Source organism: Solanum dulcamara, chromosome 12, assembly GCF_947179165.1.
Source record: "Solanum dulcamara chromosome 12, daSolDulc1.2, whole genome shotgun sequence".
NCBI classification, from domain to species: domain Eukaryota; kingdom Viridiplantae; phylum Streptophyta; class Magnoliopsida; order Solanales; family Solanaceae; genus Solanum; species Solanum dulcamara.
The window spans coordinates 8,321,779-8,341,510 of NC_077248.1; the positions used below are offsets into that span (position 1 = coordinate 8,321,779).

General features: G+C 32.7%; 1 protein-coding gene across 1 annotated transcript; it reads left to right on the plus strand.

Moving 5' to 3' along the window:
• The first annotated feature begins 161 nt into the window (after positions 1-161).
• LOC129877821 (DEAD-box ATP-dependent RNA helicase 38) lies at positions 162-6,020 on the plus strand. The gene is made up of 8 exons (XM_055953360.1): positions 162-464; positions 579-872; positions 1,602-1,829; positions 2,128-2,193; positions 3,732-4,148; positions 4,326-4,437; positions 4,561-4,646; positions 5,654-6,020. The coding sequence occupies exons 1-8, from the start codon at positions 210-212 to the stop codon at positions 5,714-5,716; spliced, it is 1,521 nt and encodes a 506-aa protein (XP_055809335.1). The 5' UTR covers positions 162-209; the 3' UTR covers positions 5,717-6,020.
• Positions 6,021-19,732: the final 13,712 nt, after the last annotated feature.

The following is a 19,732-nucleotide window of genomic DNA, read 5'->3' on the forward strand; positions in this document are numbered from 1 at the left end:
AAATAAATTTTTTAATATTAATTTAATTTAATTTTTTATTATTATAAATAAAGATATTGCTAGTTATTTTCGACCTATACTACAGACAAAATAAAAAGTGTAAAAAACAATTAAAAAAATCTTGTAAGTAACGAGTTTATAAATATTTTTCATTATTTTCTAATCTCTATTTATATTTATTCATCTCCCTGTTTTCCCTTAACTTTCCAATGGCCGACAGTTCTAGTACCACCGCCACCAGTAGCACCGCCGCTTCTACGACGGCAAACCCACCGGCAACCAATTCGGTAAACCCACCTGTAACCAAAAGCTGGGCAGACCAAGCCGACGAGATCGATGAGCAGTCTTCCGCCGCCAATGAAGACGACGTTACTGCCGAGATGAATGTCGGATCTCTACAAGTCGATGAGTCCAAAAGAGTCAACTCCACTCTCTCTGAGCCGGAAGATTCCAGCATACAAGCCGTACGCTTTTCCTCAACCTAATTGTGTTTTTTGGATTTGATTCACTCTTCGGAGCTTGAATAAGCTGATTTTGTTGTATTTTAGCTAAATTAAGGTTTAATCAATGAAATCTAGGTTGTATCTGGCGATACTATGTACAAATCAGCGAAGAGATTTGAGGATTTGAACTTATCTCCTGAGCTATTGAAGGGATTATATGTAGAGATGAAGTTTGAGCGTCCTAGCAAAATCCAGGAAATTAGTTTGCCTATGATTCTTACGCCGCCGTACAAGAATCTAATTGCTCAAGCACATAATGGTTCTGGTAAAACTACTTGCTTTGTGCTTGGGATGTTGAGTCGGATTGATCCAAAGCTTGCTGCCCCTCAAGCTCTCTGTATCTGTCCAACCAGAGAATTGGCTATTCAGGTTTGATATAAGATGCTAGTACCCTTTTTCTTCTCTTTGTTCTTGATTTTTGTTTTCTCGTGCACCTGGACTTATCCACAGGTTACCTGGATCTTCTTACTGGTAAATAATTAAGTTAAGCCCAATAAGGCTTAGGCAGATGGAAAGAAATCAAGTTTCCTTTTTTGTTGGCAGTCACCCTAGATCTTTGTCCAACATCATTGACCTAGGCCTGTCTTTGGGTGCAACAATAATGTTGGCATTGGAGAATTAATTTCTTGCAGGATCAATTACTTCACAACTTAATGTTTAGCTGAATAGAAATTTTGGTGCAACATTATGCGTGTCAGATTATGCACGTGTTTTAGTTATGTATCTGCTTCACTAGATATAAAAAAAATAATCCAGAAAGGTACTTGCCACACTACATATCTATATTTTAGAAACTTTACCTACTGTATATATTGTTTCCTGTATGGTTATGTTGTGTGTGTTCCCGCCTGTAGTTTTTGAGATGGTTTGTGAGGTGATGCAAAGTATTCATCTTTGATTTGATTGTTTGCCATCTGGAGGGAGTGGTGGTTTAAGCTGTTTTTTATGAGGAATTGTAGAATCAAAGAGGAAGTTGAGGAAAGAATGATCCTTTTTAGTGTTTTTACATTTCAAAGAAGAACTTAAGACGTTTCTTCATTATTCAACAAACAAAGAATACTTTAGAAGGTTTAGTTTAAATGGTTGATAATGTTGCAGAATATGGAAGTGCTATTGAAGATGGGGAAGTTCACTGGCATAACATCAGAGTTAGGTATCCCAGCAGATTCTGCCAACTATATTCCAATTTCAAAACGGCCACCTGTTACAGCACAAGTAGTGATTGGCACACCTGGGACTATAAACAAGTGGGTGACGGCAAGGAAACTGGGCATGAGTTGCATGAAAATTCTTGTATTTGATGAAGCGGACCACATGTTGGCAGAGGTAATTGGTTCTCTATCCGCACTTGCTAGTGTTCCTTTGATTTTCCCCCTTTTGATGATGTTTATTGATGTACATGTAATTTTTGAATTATTTAAATCACTTCTCGTTTTTTGTGTGTTGGTGTAAAAAAATGGATTTAGCCTTTGCTTTCTAAGATGAACTGTAGTGTTGAGCGTAATGAGCTAATTATCTAATTTCCAATCTCATCTTTAGGGATTTTGCTTGAAATGTTAAGGATTTGTGCTTTGTCCTTTTATCAATTCGCAGTATCTGATTATGGTTTTTTTGTGTGTCACAGAGTGGTTTTCAGGATGATTCCATAAGAATAATGAAGGCAATCGTTAAAGCCAGCACTGAGTGCCAGGTTGGTTGAAGTTTGGCCTTTGTGCTTTTTAAATTTTCAGTTCACCTGATGATGGAATTCTCTTTAGGTTTTTGCTGCTATGAATTGCTTAGTTTGTAATAAGAGTCTGAATTCAGAGGTCACATGCAAAGCTGAGTCTCTCAAATGGTTGACCCTTAGAGTGGCACATTGCATTTTTCCTAATACAAAAGTGAATAGAGAAACTTTTGCAGCATACATGAATTTAGCATGTCAGAATTACAAATCAAATTGTATAATTGTTTTCTTATGATGGTGGTTCCGGGGACAACTTACACGCACCTATAATAATTTACCTACTAAGTAAATCTTTTTACTGAAAGCTTAGACAGATAGGAAAAGACCACCTCATTGTTTTTTTGCCTCTACTAGGGTTTAACCCAGGTCTCCCATTGTCCATTCCAGCTTCAATGGTTGTTCAGTCACACCTTTGGTGCATCTTATTTTATTGCAGCAGTAGTAACTATGCCTCAGTCGCAACTTACGTTGAGGGTTGGCTTCATGAATCAAGACTGATCATGTCACTCCATTTTCTTGAAACTGATAAAGTTGTATTCCTCTGATGATGGGGACCTTCAAAAAATTGTTAAGAACAGCCTAAGATACTTGCAAAGAATCTACCAACTGTTCAGCTTCTTCTATGCAATGTTCTGTTGTATGCTCAACGATAATCCATTTGATCTCTGTTAGACTGAAGAAGAAAGAAGAAAGAGATGGTTATTTGTGTCTCTTCTTTCTCACAGTCATGTTACTCCATTTAAACTCATCTCAGGCCAATGCTATATAAAATGAAAATAACTATAAAAAGCAGTAAAATTTCTTTGTATTTTTTACTGACGTCCTACCTTGGTAGGAGTAAGGTCTGCGTACAATCTACCCTCCCCAGACCCCACGTTGTGGGATTTCACTGGGGGTGGTTGTTGTTTCTACTGGCGTGTAAAACGTATAAGTCTCTATAAGGACGAATTACTCCTAGAAAAGTATAGGACGCAAAATAGAAGTGCAGGTGCTAACATGAATAGAACATTTCCCCATTTAATAGGTATGCCCTTAATGGAGCGTTTGCCAAGTCCAGTGTTCCAAAACCAACCAACTAAATTTGCTTTGATGTACAAATGACAATGCACATAGCACTCACAGCTGCAAAACAATAAAGAGAGGCAAAATCGCTTCTAGTCGTTATCTCACAAGTAAAAAGAAATAGGGGCTGCTTCATGTTTCCTCTATATGTATGCATATGGGATAGGGAGTAGAATATCAAGCAATATCTAAATTTTCACTGTTTTCATTTAGTGAGTACCGAGTATAGTCTGAGGCTTAAATTAAGGTACAACTCATAGAGCTGGCTAATAAATAGCTGAGTTTATTTTAGGCAAAAAAGGGATGTGATGAGGGCTGCAAACGGGTCTGTGCTAAGTTGTTGTTTATAATACATTCTTCCTGATAAGCTTCCCCCATTGGACGATTCTCAGGAAGAAAATTGATGTTGAGGTTTTCTTTTTCATCATCTCAATTTGCAGGTGCTTCTTTTTTCTGCAACGTTTGGGGAAAATGTCAAAGCATTTGTGCAAAAAATTGTTCAAGATCTTTTCGTGCAAGATTACAACCAAATGTTTGTAAAGAAGGAAGAACTTTCACTGGATTCAGTAAAACAGTATAAAGTGCTGTGTCCAGATGAACTTTCAAAAATCATGGTGATTAAAGACAAAATACTCGAACTAGGACAGAAGGTGGGGCAAACAATTATATTCGTTCGTACCAGAAACAGTGCAAGTATGTTGCATAAATCATTGGTTAACTATGGCTATGAAGTGACAACAATTCAAGGTGCTCTTAAGCAAGAAGACAGAGACAAAATAATCAAGGAGTTCAAAGATGGATTGACACAAGTTCTTATATCAACTGATCTTCTTGCTCGTGGATTTGACCAATCACAGGTAACTTTAGATTTGAGGCTTTCCAGTTGCCAACCATAGATATGCTATGCAAATTTGTTTCTTCTTCTGGATGTGAAACTTGTTGTGTAGCGATGGTATTTAATCTCTTCTTTCTTGAATTCTGTCTTGGTGGCTAACATTTAGAAAATCTTAAAAGCTATTATAATCTGTTTGCAGGTTAATTTGGTGGTTAATTATGACCTCCCTGTGAGACATGAGAGTCCAACAGAGCCAGATCATGAGGTATATTTGCATCGGATTGGTAGAGCAGGACGATTTGGGCGCAAAGGTAATATGTTGCCACTTTCTTATGCATACTTCCTTGATAGATTAATGGCTGAAAATGAGCCATATATAAATGTTATGTACTTTATGCAGCGTTGTGTAGTATGACTTTCCTCGTGTTGTGCAGGTGCGATATTCAACTTGCTGTGCAGTGACCGAGACAACATGCTAATGTCAAAGATTGAGAACCATTTCAACCATCAAGTGGCTGAGGCATGTATCTACTGTTTACATTACTGCATTTTGGGCTTTTCTTTGTTTCTGACGTTTAGGATCCTACCCAAAAAATTTGTAGGATTAGGTCATACGTGCATACAGGTGCTTAGCATCTGACTATGTTCATGGTCTTCTAAATAAGGCTGGAGGTATAGTATCATGATTAATTACAAACACGGTTGGTATTTTGTGGCCTGAAATTAGTTTAAAGTATATTAACTCCAGTTAATTCAAGAGATTGAACAAACTTACCTCTTTAGAATTTCTTCATTCTGTGTTTGTGTGATGAAGGGGGTGGGGTGCAAATTCACACTAAACTTATGATACAATTCCGAGTGAAATGCAGATGCGATTCAAGATAAAGATAAGATGAACAAAGCATTTAGCATTATGATCGAATGCAACATTTGTAGTATGCTATTCACAGGAAAAAGAATCTGGCCAATTTCTCAACCAAAAAAGGAACAAGAAAATCTTGCGGAGAAAAGAAGGGCATAGTTCCATTATATAAGGAGTTAAAGAGTAGTTTTGTTGTCGGGGGATCCCCTTTTTTTGTTTCAAGTAGAATTGTTATATTATATACATTGATGTGATCTACAGCTACCTAAAACAAGATAGTATAGTAGTAATCTTGTCAAAGTAGTGGTCAATCACTATGCTATTTGCTATATATTACAAAGATGCCACTCAATCATAGAGCTAGGTTGCATTTATTACAAGCATGGCTTATCATGACTTGTGTGACCCATTGTGCCACAACTACTTTCTTATGGAATTGAGTTCGGACTTATAAGTGCTATTTGAGAAATTGTATAGATTCCTTACTAGATGTAGTGGACTATAGTGAAAAAAATTCAACACAGTAGAATGCCAACATAGCTGAGCTTTTAGTGGCCGGGAAGTTGGTGCATATTGCATGAATTATATTGCAGTTTCTGGTTCAATTTGGTATTATCCATGGGGAACATTAGACTCAAGTTAATTGTTTAATGTTCGTTATGCAGATTCCCTCATGGAAGAGCGAGGAGGATTTTGAGAATGCTCTGAAGAAAGCTGGGTTGCTGTAAGCTGAGTAGATCCGCTGCCCGTTGTTGGTTAGCAGAACGCAGGAGGTGGAGTTTCCTGATTAGCCCCACTTTTCGAGAATTCCTTTTTTGACAGTTTGACAGCCATCTACATACCACTGAAGCGGCATCAGCATTAGACTAAAAATTGATGGCTTGTTTTAAGTGATCTTGTTAGTGTGTGCAGTGCTCCTAAAAGCCAGATGTTGATATTATTTTTCTTTGTTGATTGCTCTCGGCTTCACGTACCATCTTTAATGTTACATACAGCAGTGAATGTGAACACATTGCTTTAGTTTGAGGGGTATTGTTGATCCAAAAAAAAATGTGGAGGGTTAGACCACAAGGTGGAAGGGAAGTTTTTGTGCGTCATTTTTCATATGTTAGAAATATTTTTGACACTTATACAAAAACATATTCAGTATAATTTCATAAAGTGAGGTCTTGCTAGGATAGAATGTATGCAGATCTTATAGGTAGAGAGACTGTTTTTGATAAACCCCGATTCAAGAAAAATCGTTCAAAATAGTTCCAAAAAAAACAGTTACTGATGTTCCATGAAATAGTAAATCGTTATTACAACAAAAATTGCGTTATATCCTGTATAATCATCTCTTCTAAATACTTTTTTGGTCTATTCTTACCTCTCCTGAAACTATTCATAGCAAGTCTCTCACACCTCGGCATTGGGGCGTCTAGACCTCTCTCTTAATATGCTCAAACCATCTCAATCTCACTCCCGCATTTTGTCCTCCATTGAAACCACTCTTCCACATACGTAAATCATCTCAATCTCGCTTCCCATATTTTGTCTTCTATCAAGAGCACTCTAATCTTGTTTCAAATATGTTTATTCTTAATCCTTATGTCTCCTAATATGTCCACTCATTTTAAAATAAATAAAAAGGAGTAAATAACAATAATAGTTTATAACCACGTGGACATTAGTTTAATTTCTGGAACAAATAGCCACGTGGAAGACTAATTTCATATTTTCTTAAACTACTGTCCCTGCCACCTGGCACGTAAAATTATTGCAAGGAGAATGATTTGGGCAAACAAGTAAAGAAGAGTATATTTGATTCAATCCAAAAAGGATATTAAGTAGCTCATCCAACTTTAATCTAATGTTCAGTTTTTAGTGCGAGTCAAATACAATTTGAGATGTCTAATTAATTAGTACAATTGTACTAATTTTCGTTAATAATTCTTATAACAAACTCTGCCTTCTTATGCTCAAGCAATAATTCATCTTCAACCTTAATTAGAGTTCTCGAGTTTAAACTTTGAATATGAAAAAAAAAATCTTGTTAAAAAACATTTTCCTCTTAAATGCACCTTCTGCGGTGTGAATTCGAATTAATCAAAGCTCTAATATAAATATCATACACTAGGTGGAAAACCAGAAAAACATTATCTACACTTAACTTCCACTTGTTGCAAATCCCACCACATTTGGATCATTCACATCTTCCATGGACCTACTAAAACGTCATGCTAACAATATAGTAATTAAGAACTAAGTATCCCCAACTAAATATTACCTAAAATTGTGGCTAGGATTTTCTTTTTCCTTTTTATTTTTTTAATCACTTCTCGTGAGGAATGGTAGAGGTCATCAACAAATATGTCGTTGAAGAAATTAATATTTCATATTCAAAAAATATTCACATCTTGATTATGTGTCTCTACTTTGCATATTATTTATAGCTTTATCATACAAAGATACCGTAACCACACAAAATATTAGTACTACTGTTGGATATCATTCTAAATACTCAAAAAAACATTACTAATTAATAGTCTAATACCATATGTAAATTATATATAGAAAAATCATTATAGTTAAGTTGAACCATTCAACATAGTTTAGGTTTCCTTTTTTGGGTTTTCTTGTGTGGCAAAACAAAAACTTATAATTTAATTTTGGGTGTGTTTGGTAGGTAGACAAATGTTTTCCTGAAAAATATTTTTGTAGAAAATAAATGATTTTCTTACTTATTTCTGTTGTTCGATAAGCAAGCAAAAACTAGTGGAGGGTGTGGGGTCCATCCCATACTTTTTTTTCCTTTTCAACAATAACTGTAGGCCATTTTTTTCTTTTGTCAATTTGTCAACAAAGGCAGCGTGCAACTTTCGGTGGAGTGCCACAATTTGTTTGACAAATTGTGAAATGAAAATTTCACCTATAAAAGAAGCTCTTCAGCTTATCATTCAATACATCTAATTCACAGACAGAGAGAAAAATATTTGAATTGTGAGGTTTTCATAGACTATATATAAGAAAATAGTCTGTGAAAAAAATAGAGTGTGAGCGATATTTTTGTAAGGTGGTAAATCAAAAGAGTGTTATTCCTTACTATAATGATATCAGTTGCTTCTCTTGGCACGTGGTTTTTTTCCTTATTTAAAAGAGTTTTCACGTAAAATTCTTAGTGTCATTATTTTCTCATTTTATTTCTAATATTTGGACCATATATATTTTTTGTTTGTCCGTATTTTTTCCAACAAAACTGGTATCAGAGCAAGATTTTATCTTAGTATGCTCTGTGGTTGCAGCATAGTTTGAACTTTCACATAAAAAAATATTTACTTTGATTTGCTATAGTAATATTTGGGGGGGCGGGGAAGATGGAAGCCAACAATAGTAGAATAGTTAGTTTGAATAGTGTTAATTTGCCATTTGAAAGGGAAAAATGGAAGGTTTACTTTATGTCAATATTTTTTATCAACCAATCTTTACCACTGTAAGCCTAATAATATAACAGATGAAGAGTGAAATCTTTTGCACGGACAGGTTTGTGAATTTATTAGACAATGAATTGACGATAATGTGTTGAACCATATTTCTGGGGAAACACATGTTCGTACCCTATGAGAGCATCTTGAAAGCTTGTATGCTCGGAAGATTGGAATTATAAGATGTTCTTAATAAAGCAGATATTAAGTTTAAAATATCATGAAGGCTCTCCGATGACAAATCACCTGAATAATTTTCAGGAAATCATGAATCAGTTATCTGCTATAGATATTAAATTTGATGAAGAAATTCAAGGCTTGCTTCTACTTGGTTCCCTACCAGAGAATTGAAAAACATTTAGAACTTCATTGTCAAATTCTGCTCTAGATGGTGTGATCTCTATGGATTTTGCCAAGAGTAGTATCTTGAATGAAGAGATGAGAAGAAAATCTCAAGGTTCTTCTTCTTCGTCGGATGTCCTGGTAACTGGCTCTAGGGGAATAAATAAAATCGTGGTTCTCAAAATAGAGAACATAGCAGGAGCAAATCCAGAGGCAAATTTAGGGATATTGAGTGTTATCATTGTGGCATTAAAATGGCACACAAAGAAGTTCTACCGGAAATTGAAGAGGAAGAACAAAGACAAAGAGAAAAATAAAAAAGATGGCAATAAAAATTGCCTAACCACCGTCTCCATCGAATATCTTGTTACAATCCTTGATGCAGATCTGATAAATATTGCTTCTGATGAGTCAAGTTGGGTTGTGGACACTGGTGTCACATCTCATGTGACATCAAGGAAGGATTTTTTCTTTTCCAATACTCCTGGTGACTTTGGAACTTTGGGTATGGATAATGAGACTGTATCTAAGGTGATTGGTGTTGGTAAAATTTATTTAGAAACTAGTGTTGGAACTAAATTAGTTTTGAACAATGTAAAACATGCACCTGATGTTCGTTTGCACCTAATTTCTGTTGGTGTTCTAGATGATGAAGGATATGTTAATACCAATGGCGATAAAAAGTGGAAACTCATTAAGGGTTCCTTGGTTGTGGCTCGTGATAACAAACGTTGTGGTCTATAATGAAATACGGCTTATACTTGTGCCACTATAGTGAATGCAGTTGAGAGCGATAAATCTTCAATGTTATGACACAAGAGGCTTAGCCACATCAGTGAGAAATAACTTAATGTTCTAGCTAAGAAGAAATTATTGTCAGATTTTCAAAGTGCTAAATTAGAAAAGTGTGAGCACATCTTGGCTGGAAAATAAAATAGATCAAGTCTAACCCTCCTTTAAGAAAAACAGAGTTGCTTGAGTTAGTGCACTCTCATTTATGCGGTCCAATAAAGACAAGGACATTGGGTGATGCATTTTACTTTGTCACCTTTATTGATGACTGCTTGAGAAAACTTTGGGTCTATGTCTTGAAGACTAAAGACCAAGTGTTAGGTGTCTTTAAGAAGTTTCAGGCTTCAGTTGAAAGAGAAATTGGAAAGAAATTGAAATGTATTCGTATTGATAATGATGGTGAATATTATGGATCATTTGACGAATACTGCAAGCATCAAGTTATTAGACACCAAAAGACTTCTCCTAATACTCATCAGCTTAATGGGTTGGCTGAGAGAATGAACAAGACCTTGATGGAAAGAGTTAGATGTTTGTTTTCTGAAGAAAAGTTACCAAACCCCTTTTGGGGTGAGGCCTTATTGACCACTACACATGTTATTAACTAATCTCCTGTTGTTGCTTTGCAAAGTGATGTTCCAAAAAGAGTTTGGTATGGAAAAGATATTTCCTTTGACCATTTGAGAGTTTTTGGTTGCAAAGCTTTTGTACATGTGCCGAAAGATGAGAGGTTAAAGTTACATGCCAAGACAAGACAGTGCATATTTGTTGGATATGGCCTTGATGAATTTGGTTATAGGCTATATGATCCAACTGAAAAGAAGCTTATGAGAAATCGTGATATCATCTTCATGGAAAATCAAACCATTGAAGATGCTGACAAAACACAGAAGCTAGAATCTTCAAGTTCTGATGGCGTAGTCCATCTTGATCAAGTTCCTCATACAAGTGTATAAGTCCCCGATCAACATATTAATATTGATAATAAAAATAATGTTGTTATTAATGATGCCCCTGCTCATGAAGTTGTAGAAGCATCAAATGTTCCTCTTAGGAGGTCCACAAGACAAGTATTCCTTCCTTTCGTTCTTCACCCAATGAGTATGTGCTACTCACTGACGGGGGTGAACTTGAGTGTTATGAAGAGGCCATGGAAAATGAGAATAAGGATCAATGGATTGAAGCCATGCAAGATGAGTTAAAATCATTGCATGAGAACCACACTTATGAGTTTGTAAAATTGCCTAAGGGCATGAGAGGTTTAAAGAATAAGTGGGTGTTCAAAGTCAAAGTTGAAGAACAAAACTTGAAGTCCAGATACAAAGCTAGATTGGTTATTGAGGAAGGGTATTGACTTTGATAAAATATTTTCTCCTGTCGTAAAAATGTCTTCCATTCGTATAGTTCTTGGTTTGGCTGTTATTCTTAATTTAGAGATTGAGCATATGGATGTGAAGACGACTTTTCTTCATGGTGACCTAGAAAAGGATATTTATATGGAATAACCTGAGGGCTTCAAAGTAAATGGTAAAAAAACAATTGTGTGCAAACTCAAAAAGAGTCTCTACAGGCTAAAGCAAGCTCCTAGACAATGGCACAAGAAGTTTGAATCTATTATGAGGGAGCAAGGCTACAAGAAGACTTCTTCAGATTATTATGTATTTGTACAAAAATTTTCTAACAATGATTTTATCATCCTCTTGCTATACGTGGATGATATGTTAATTGTGGCCAGGAATACTTCCAAGATTGACGAGTTGAAGAAAGAGTTGTGTAAGTCTTTTGCTATGAAAGACTTGGGTCATGCAAAGCAAATTTTGGGCATGAGAATTACATGTCTCAGGGATGAAAGAAAGATTTATTTGACACAAGAGAAGTACATTGAAAGTGTACTGGAGCGCTTCAACATGAATAATGCTAACCCTGTTAGCACACCTTTTGTTGGTCATATGAAGTTGAGCAAGAAGACGTGTCTTACAGCTAGGGAGGAAAAAGAAATCATGTCCAAAGTTCCATATTCCTCCATCGTCGAAAGTCTAATGTATGCAATAGTATACACTAGACCTGATATTGCTCACGCAGTTGGTGTTGTCAGTAGATTTCTTGACAATCCAAAAAGATATCATTAGAAAGCTGTAAAGTGGATGCTCAAGTATCTGAGAGGAAGCTCAGCTAAATATTTGTGTTTTGGAGGATCAAATTCAATCTTGAAGGGATATACAGATGTTGATATGGCAGGTGACCTTGATAATAGAAAATCTACTATTGAATATTTGTTTACTTTTTTAGGGGGAACTAAATCATCGCAGTCGAAATTGCAGAAGTGTATTGCACTGTCTACAATTGAAGCTAATTATATTGCGGCTACTAAAGCTAGCAAGGAGATGATATGGCTCAAGCAATTTTTTTAAGAGTTTGGCTTGCATCAGGAGGAGTATGTCGTCTATTATGACAGTCAAAGTGCAATAGACTTGGGCAAGAACTCCATGTACCATGCAAGGACGAAATACATAGATGTGAGATATCACTAGATTCAAGAAAATATAGAAGACGAATCTATGCAGGTTGAAAAGATCTCTACAAATGAGAATCCTGCAGATATGCTGACCAAAGTGGTAACAATGGACAAGTTCGAGTTGTAAAAAGAACTTGTTGGCATGAGCTCTCTCTGAGAAGATGAAGATACCTCCTTCTAGTGTACAGGACTGGAGGGGAGATTTGTGGGGTCTATCCCATACTTTTTTTTCTTTTCAACAATAACTGCAAGCCATTTTTCCTTTTGTCAACAAAGGAAGCATGCAACTTTTGGTAGAGTGGCACAATTTGTTTGACAAATTCTGCACGGAGAAATAAAAATTTTACCTATCAAAGGAGTTCTTCAGCTCCTTATTCAATACATTCAATTCACAGACAGAGAGAAAAATATTTGAGCTGTGAGGTTTTCATAGATTATAATAAGAAAATAGTTTGTGAAGAAAAATAGAGTGTAAGCGATATTTTTGTAAGGTGGTAAATCAAAAGAGTGTTATTCCTTTTGAGTGTGTGGTAGTCATTTTTGAGTATTGTAATTGGTACTATCCAGTGTAAAATTTCTTACTATAGTAATATCAGTTGCTCCTCTTGAACAATGGTTTTTCCCTTATTTAAAAGGATTTTCACGTAAAATTCTTGGTGTCATTATTTTTTCATTTTATTTCTATTATTTGGACCATATATATATTTTTGTGTTTGTCCGCATTTTTTCCAACAGAGGGATGGCGGAGGTTGGGCTATGGGGGATGATGGTGTGATGAGGAAGACTGAAATGTCACTTATGTCTTATGGAACTTGTTTTTCCTATTTTCATTAGAAATTCATTTTTCTACTATATAGGAAAATATTTTCTAAAAAATGTTATTGTGCACACCAAACACTCCTAATTTAAGTTTATCTTCAACTAACATACTATAAACTAGTTCCACTTTCATTCTTTGTGAGACCTTGTCTCCCTCTCCTTAAAATCAGACATGTTATAAGATCACAAATACCAAATTATATATATTCTTTCTTGATCACAAATTAAATCACCATGGAAAACCTAAGAGAACCTTCAATCACCACTTCAACATATTGGTATGCTCCTCTAATTATCTCCTTAATAGGCATAGTTTCCTCAGCATTAGCATTATCAATATACCACTTGATCTTAAGCAAATATTGTCTTGGAAGAAGAAATACCCAAACTATAAACACTACTCTTCTTCTAAGACCAACAATCCAAGAAACTCACTTACCTATTGGAGTAGACAAAAAAATCTTAGAAAAAATCCCTATCATATCTTATAATTCAATCCATAAAAAGGGCAAATTATTTCTTGTAGATCAAAATGAGTGTGCTGTTTGCTTAGGTGAATTAGAAGATCAAGAATTGGTCCGCTTGTTGCCTAATTGTCGACACACTTTCCATGTGCCATGCATCGACAAGTGGTTCGTGTCTCACTCGAGTTGCCCCATTTGTCGTGCTCCAATAACGGAGATAGAAACACATATTATGTATTTATTGGATCTACTATCGGAAATTAATTTAAACGACAAAAATTCACCTTCTTCTTCTACTTCTACTTCTTCATTAGAAGTACAACCTCGTGGCATGCTTAGACATTGTGTATCGATGGTAATGTCTAAAGAGAGGAGATCAACAAATTTGTCATCACAAAGAATTAGGAGATCATTGTCTATGGATTACACTCATTATAATCACGAAGGAGATCATTCATCATTAAGGAGCAAATCATCCAAGTTATTGAGATCATTGTCTCGACTTGGTAGGGGAAAAGGAAAACAAATTATTCCCTACTAATCTGGTTCAAATCTCATCGGAGGCAAAAAAGCTAATTATGTGAGTTTTTTTTTCTAATATGTTCAAGTCTTGATGAACAAAGTTACTCGATACCTGTATTGATGGATATAACATAGTATCCATAATATTAATTGAGGTACACACAAGATGATTCGAACACCATAATTGTCAAAAAAACGCTAACTTTGCTTTTAGTCCTCTGAATAATGGCAAATTTAATATTGATGCCTGCAATATTTTTAGCTTATCACTTTTATCTGTTAATTAATTGAAATGTATACTTCTAATATTGTCACTTGTGTGAATCTTGACAAATTTAATGAATTATTAATTATTATACAATTTATTATTCACGAGTTATGTTAAATTTGTACTGTTATTCCATATATAAATGTGATACATAATTATAAAAATAATCAAAGTATAACATATATATTTTTTTATATAAAGGAACCAAAAATTTAGATTTTAATTAATTAATGATTAAATGAATTAGTTATAAATCAGAAGGATTAAAAAAAATTATAATAATTTATCTTGCGCAAATTGTCCTTCATTGATTAAAAAGAGATATATTGATGGGTTTATAGGCTAAATAAACTCTCCCACCTAATAAACTAGTCTTTGAATTGACTTTTCTTGTTCAGTCTATAACAATTGATATCATAGCAAGTCGATCAACGCTTCGATCCAAAATTCGCAGTGATGGTCTGATAGAGTGTCTAGCGATGAGCTGAACCTTAAATCAAAGAAGTTGATGTCAGTTGGGACCAATGAGGTCATTGATCTTCAAGCTGGGGCGATTGTTTCTATACCAAGAGAAATATTAATGAATTTATAAGTTGAGTAGATTTTCCTACCTAATTAGATTAGTCTTTTGAATTGAGTTGTCCTACTGAATTATAACATAATGAGAAAGTAGAAGTTCTTTTATCCCATTTGTCAAAGGTGTAATTAAATTTCACCACCAAAACTTTCTTTCCTTTTTTTTTTTTTATAATTCTTCTTGGTCATTCTTATACATTACATTCCAGAATGACTTTCAAATTTTTTATTTTTATTTTTTTAAAAAACTATTAATCTAAGGTATAACAATCAACGGTCTTACCCAAAATGGAGTAATTTTTGGCCCAATCTCAATAAGGTGAGAGTTATTGAAGTGAAATAAATGACTTGCCATAACTAATAGCTTATCACTAGGACTTTTTTTTTTGTTTTTCATGTGGTGTTCGGAGCTTTGATTAAATTCTGATCATGCATTACAGGGTCCATTCGGGGGTGACGCTCCTAATATGATGCTTTTCCATTCCCAGGGCTCGAATTCAAAACCTCTGGTTAAGGTTGAAATAGTTTCATCATTGCACCACAACCCATATTGATGCCTTATCACCAGGACTTAGTACAAGAAATCTTGGGAGATTATCGAAAATTTTGATGAATGGATCTGTCACATATCTTGATTAATCACCTCAATTTTAGTAAAAGTAATTTTGAAATGTTCATAAAATCGGCGGTTAAAGAAAAAGGGAAAAAAAACACTTATATCCCAAAAAGGAAAAATATTTACTCTTAAATGCCACATTACTTTCATACCTTTTTTTAATTTTAAAATAAAATATATTTATTTTAAAATTCGAGTGCTAACGTCATCTTTACGTCAGCGCCCACCCTATATGATACCGATAGGGTATAACGACGGAATATCACAGAGGATTAAGCTCAGTCCTATATGATACTGATATGGCATCAATATATCGACGGATTATCACAAAGAATATACTTTCTACTAATTTAGAGTTTAATAAATAAGATTGTGAAACTTTCTCTTAATTGTTTAATTTTTATTTCTTAAAAAAAAAAAATCAATCATATATGATACCGATAGGATATCAATATACCACTGGAATATCACAGAGAATTAATCTCAATCCTATATGATACTAATATAGTATCAATATATCGATGAACTATCACAAATAATTAATTCAGCAGTGATAATTACATCATGCTGACTTCATGCGCGAAATAAGAAAGAAAAATTAGGGTAAGATGATAAACAGTTTGGGTCATGGATCCATTAAGGATAAATAATTTGGGTTGGGCCTAATTTAAGTAAATAGTTTCACAATTGAATTTATTTTGTGTAGTTTTTTCCTACAAAGAAACCAACTAATTTTTCCTTTAAAATTGATCCAAATTGGACTAACTCAAATCTAAATGACTCCATATTTAATATCCAATTTAATACCAAACTCAATAATTTTCAATTTGGATTCGAATAATCAAGAAAGTACAAAAGGTGAGAATTTTTAGAAAAAGGGTTTAAAAAAATTAATTGTTCGATTCAACCCAAACCCTCAAAATCTAATATACTCCTTTTGTTTTGTTCAATAATCGAGCTCAATTGAATCCAATAATAGTGTTTTTTCTAATTTCATTCAATCAAATCAATCACAAATAAGTAATGTGTCTTTAATTTTCTACAACATATATATAAAAGAAGATAAAAAGGAGGAGGAGGGCAATTTCTTTGCAAATGTCGTATTTGCACTAATTTTCTTAACAAAAATTAAAGTTAAACAGTAATTATTAAGAAGGATATCTAGTGAATTTTCTTGAATATATTTGAAATTGGAATATTTACATAAATGAACTCTTTTCGATTAATAATTATTCTTATTTTAATGTATTTTTATTTTATTACGATCTATAGCATATTTATTTTAATTAAAAAATAAAATTACCCATTACTCTCCGCCCTCCCCCTCTCCCCCTCTCTTCCCCCGTCCTTCTTTCTCACCTGCGCTTGTCTCCCTTCTTCTCTTTTTTTTCCCCATTTTTCTCTTTCTCTTTTTTCCTCTTTTAAAAATAATAATTAATTATTCTAATTTAAAACTAATTTAAATAGTACCAAAATATTTAAAATTCACACATATCTTATAATACATTTGTATTAAAAATATTTTAATTATATATTCACCACATTTTAATTATAATATATTGAATTCAAAGTCTATTATAATTATTTTTTATTTTGTTCTCTCATTAACGGAATAAATTATTGTATTAAAACTATTTTAGTTATATATTCAGCACGTGCATTGAAACATGCCTATAATATATATAGTATATTGAATTCAAAATGTATTACAATTCGAATTCAATATTATACATTGTTATGAATTCGATTGTTGTTATTTCAACAAATATAATACATTTCTAACAATGTAAATTAATTTGAATAGTGCTGAAAAGTTTGAAATTCACACGTAATACTTATAATACATTTGTATTAAAAATATTTTAGTTATATATTCACCACGTGCATTGAAACATGTCTATAATATGTACAATATATTGAATTAAAAAATATTATAATTATTTTTAATTTTTTCTCTTATTAACGGTGCTATAATATATTATTGTATTAAAAATATTTTAATTATATATTTACCACGTCCATTGAAACATGCCTATAATATGTATAATATATTGAATTAAAAAAATATTATAATTATTTTAAATTTTTTCTCTTATTAACGGTGCTAAAATATATTATTATATTAAAAATGCTTTAGCTATATATTACCACGTGCATTGAAACATACCTATAATATAATATATTGAATTCAAAATCTATTATAATTATTTTTTATTTTTTTCTCTTATTAACGAAATATATTATTGTATTAAAATATTTTAGTTATATATTCACCACGTATATTGAAACATGCCTACAATATGTATAATATATTGAATTTGAAATGCATTACAATTATTGTTTATATTTATTTCCTTTATTGTGTTAGAAATGTATTATATATGTATTTACATTAAAAAAATCATTTAATTTAAAAAATAGTAAAATTACCATTTCCATAATATCCAATTTAAAATTAAATTTAAATTAGGATAATTAATTATTATTTTTAAAAGAGAAAGAAAGAGAAAAATAAAGAGAGAAAAAAAGGGACAAAAAAAGAGAAGTAGGAGAGAACGGGGGGGGGGGGCGGAGAAAGAGAAAGAGGGAGAGAACGGACAGAAGAAAAAGAAAAGGAGAGAGAGAGAGGGGGTAGGGGGGAGAAAGAGAAAAAATATTTTTTATTATTATTTTGGGTAAAAGAGTATTATTATTTTTGATAAAACTAAAATATGTACTAAATTTTATAATTAATGTTATATATTATATTATTTAAGTAAATGACCCTTTAAAGATAATTTAGTAAAGTTTAGAGTCATTTACTATCTTTGAGGAACATGTAGCAAATTAAATTGGATCAATATTTCAGGTATTGTGGTCTTTTATGATTTGTTTCTCTTTGACCTATGTTTCTGTGGAAGATTTGGGAGAAGAGATTCCATAATTATAAGTCCTCTTCTTCTTTTTTTCAGTAAAAAAAACATTGGTTGGCCAAAGAATATAGTCTAAAAAATTAATGAATTTAAGAAAGTGAAAATTATATTATTATTTTTTTAAAAAAAAGAAATGCTATGTGGACAAAAAGAATTATATGATAGGAAAATATATATCACTCTTTTAGGATGAGATCGTACCAGGATAAATGTTATCCTATAGCATAGTTTAGGAGTAATTAAGATTAAGAAAAGGTTAAATATGCAATCCATGCCAAAAAGAAATTCTTCTTTTTCTACCTTTATGTTTAACTATAAACAATCAAAACTCATTAACCTCAATCTTAAACGTGTCCCTTTTTCTTATGAATAAACTTGAGTATTTTTCTGTCAACATAAATTATTGTATTATTTAACTAAAGTTTCTATAATTTTCTTTTTTTAGGATAAGCAAAATCTTAATCATATATGCTCATTCAGTTTTGCGATCCACTTAAAATCTTAATAGGAGTAAGAGATTTGAAGAGACCAATCAAAATGACATATTATTTAATTTAAAATATCATATTAATTAGACGCATCTATTAAAATCAGATTTGATTATTATCAAATTCACCTTCGTTGGCATAACCATAAAAAAATCATTCCCCTCACTTTGATTTTTGTTTTTTGATAGATATATAACACAATATCACATTGTTGGCATAAATATAACCTTTTTTTTCTTAACATATTATAAATATAACTTCTTTTTTACCTTAACAGAGACAATATGTTGTCTGCTTTGTTCCCACTTTCTTGGTGTAGTCCTTCAAGTAATACAAAGAACTCTATAATTAAAGATACTATTTTAATGATAAGTCCCAAACCTCCAAAAGAGGTACTACTAGTTTCTCCCTAAGCTCAATTCCTAACCACTATTTCCATGTAAAAATTACAAAAAAAAAATGCATTAAGGGTAGAAGAAATTTTATCAATCATTTTCCTTTTTAATGAAAAATAATTTTGGTATTTGATTGCGGAAATATGGCTTATTTTTTCCTCCGTACCAGACAATCCTAAGCAAACTATGTTGAATATAAAAAGAAGTGTTTGCTACGAATATACATACTTATTTGTACCTGATATTTGCACCATGTTATAAAAACACATATTTTATATTTATTAATTTAGTATAAATATTAGACGCAAATACTTTTCCCAATTTTATATCAAGTGTACTTTAGTATGTTAATCATGATGCCCTTTTACGTTGTGTAGTAGAATCTTTGAACTTTTTTCCTTTTCTTTTTGATTAATTAACCAAGCTAAAGATACAAGATGCTCTCTATTCTACTTGCAAATGAATTTGAAATCTATTTATATTATATATTACTCTCTCTCCCATATTAGCTGTCATGTATATTAAAAATAGTTATCCCAAAATAATTATTAATTTAAACAATCAAGAAAGA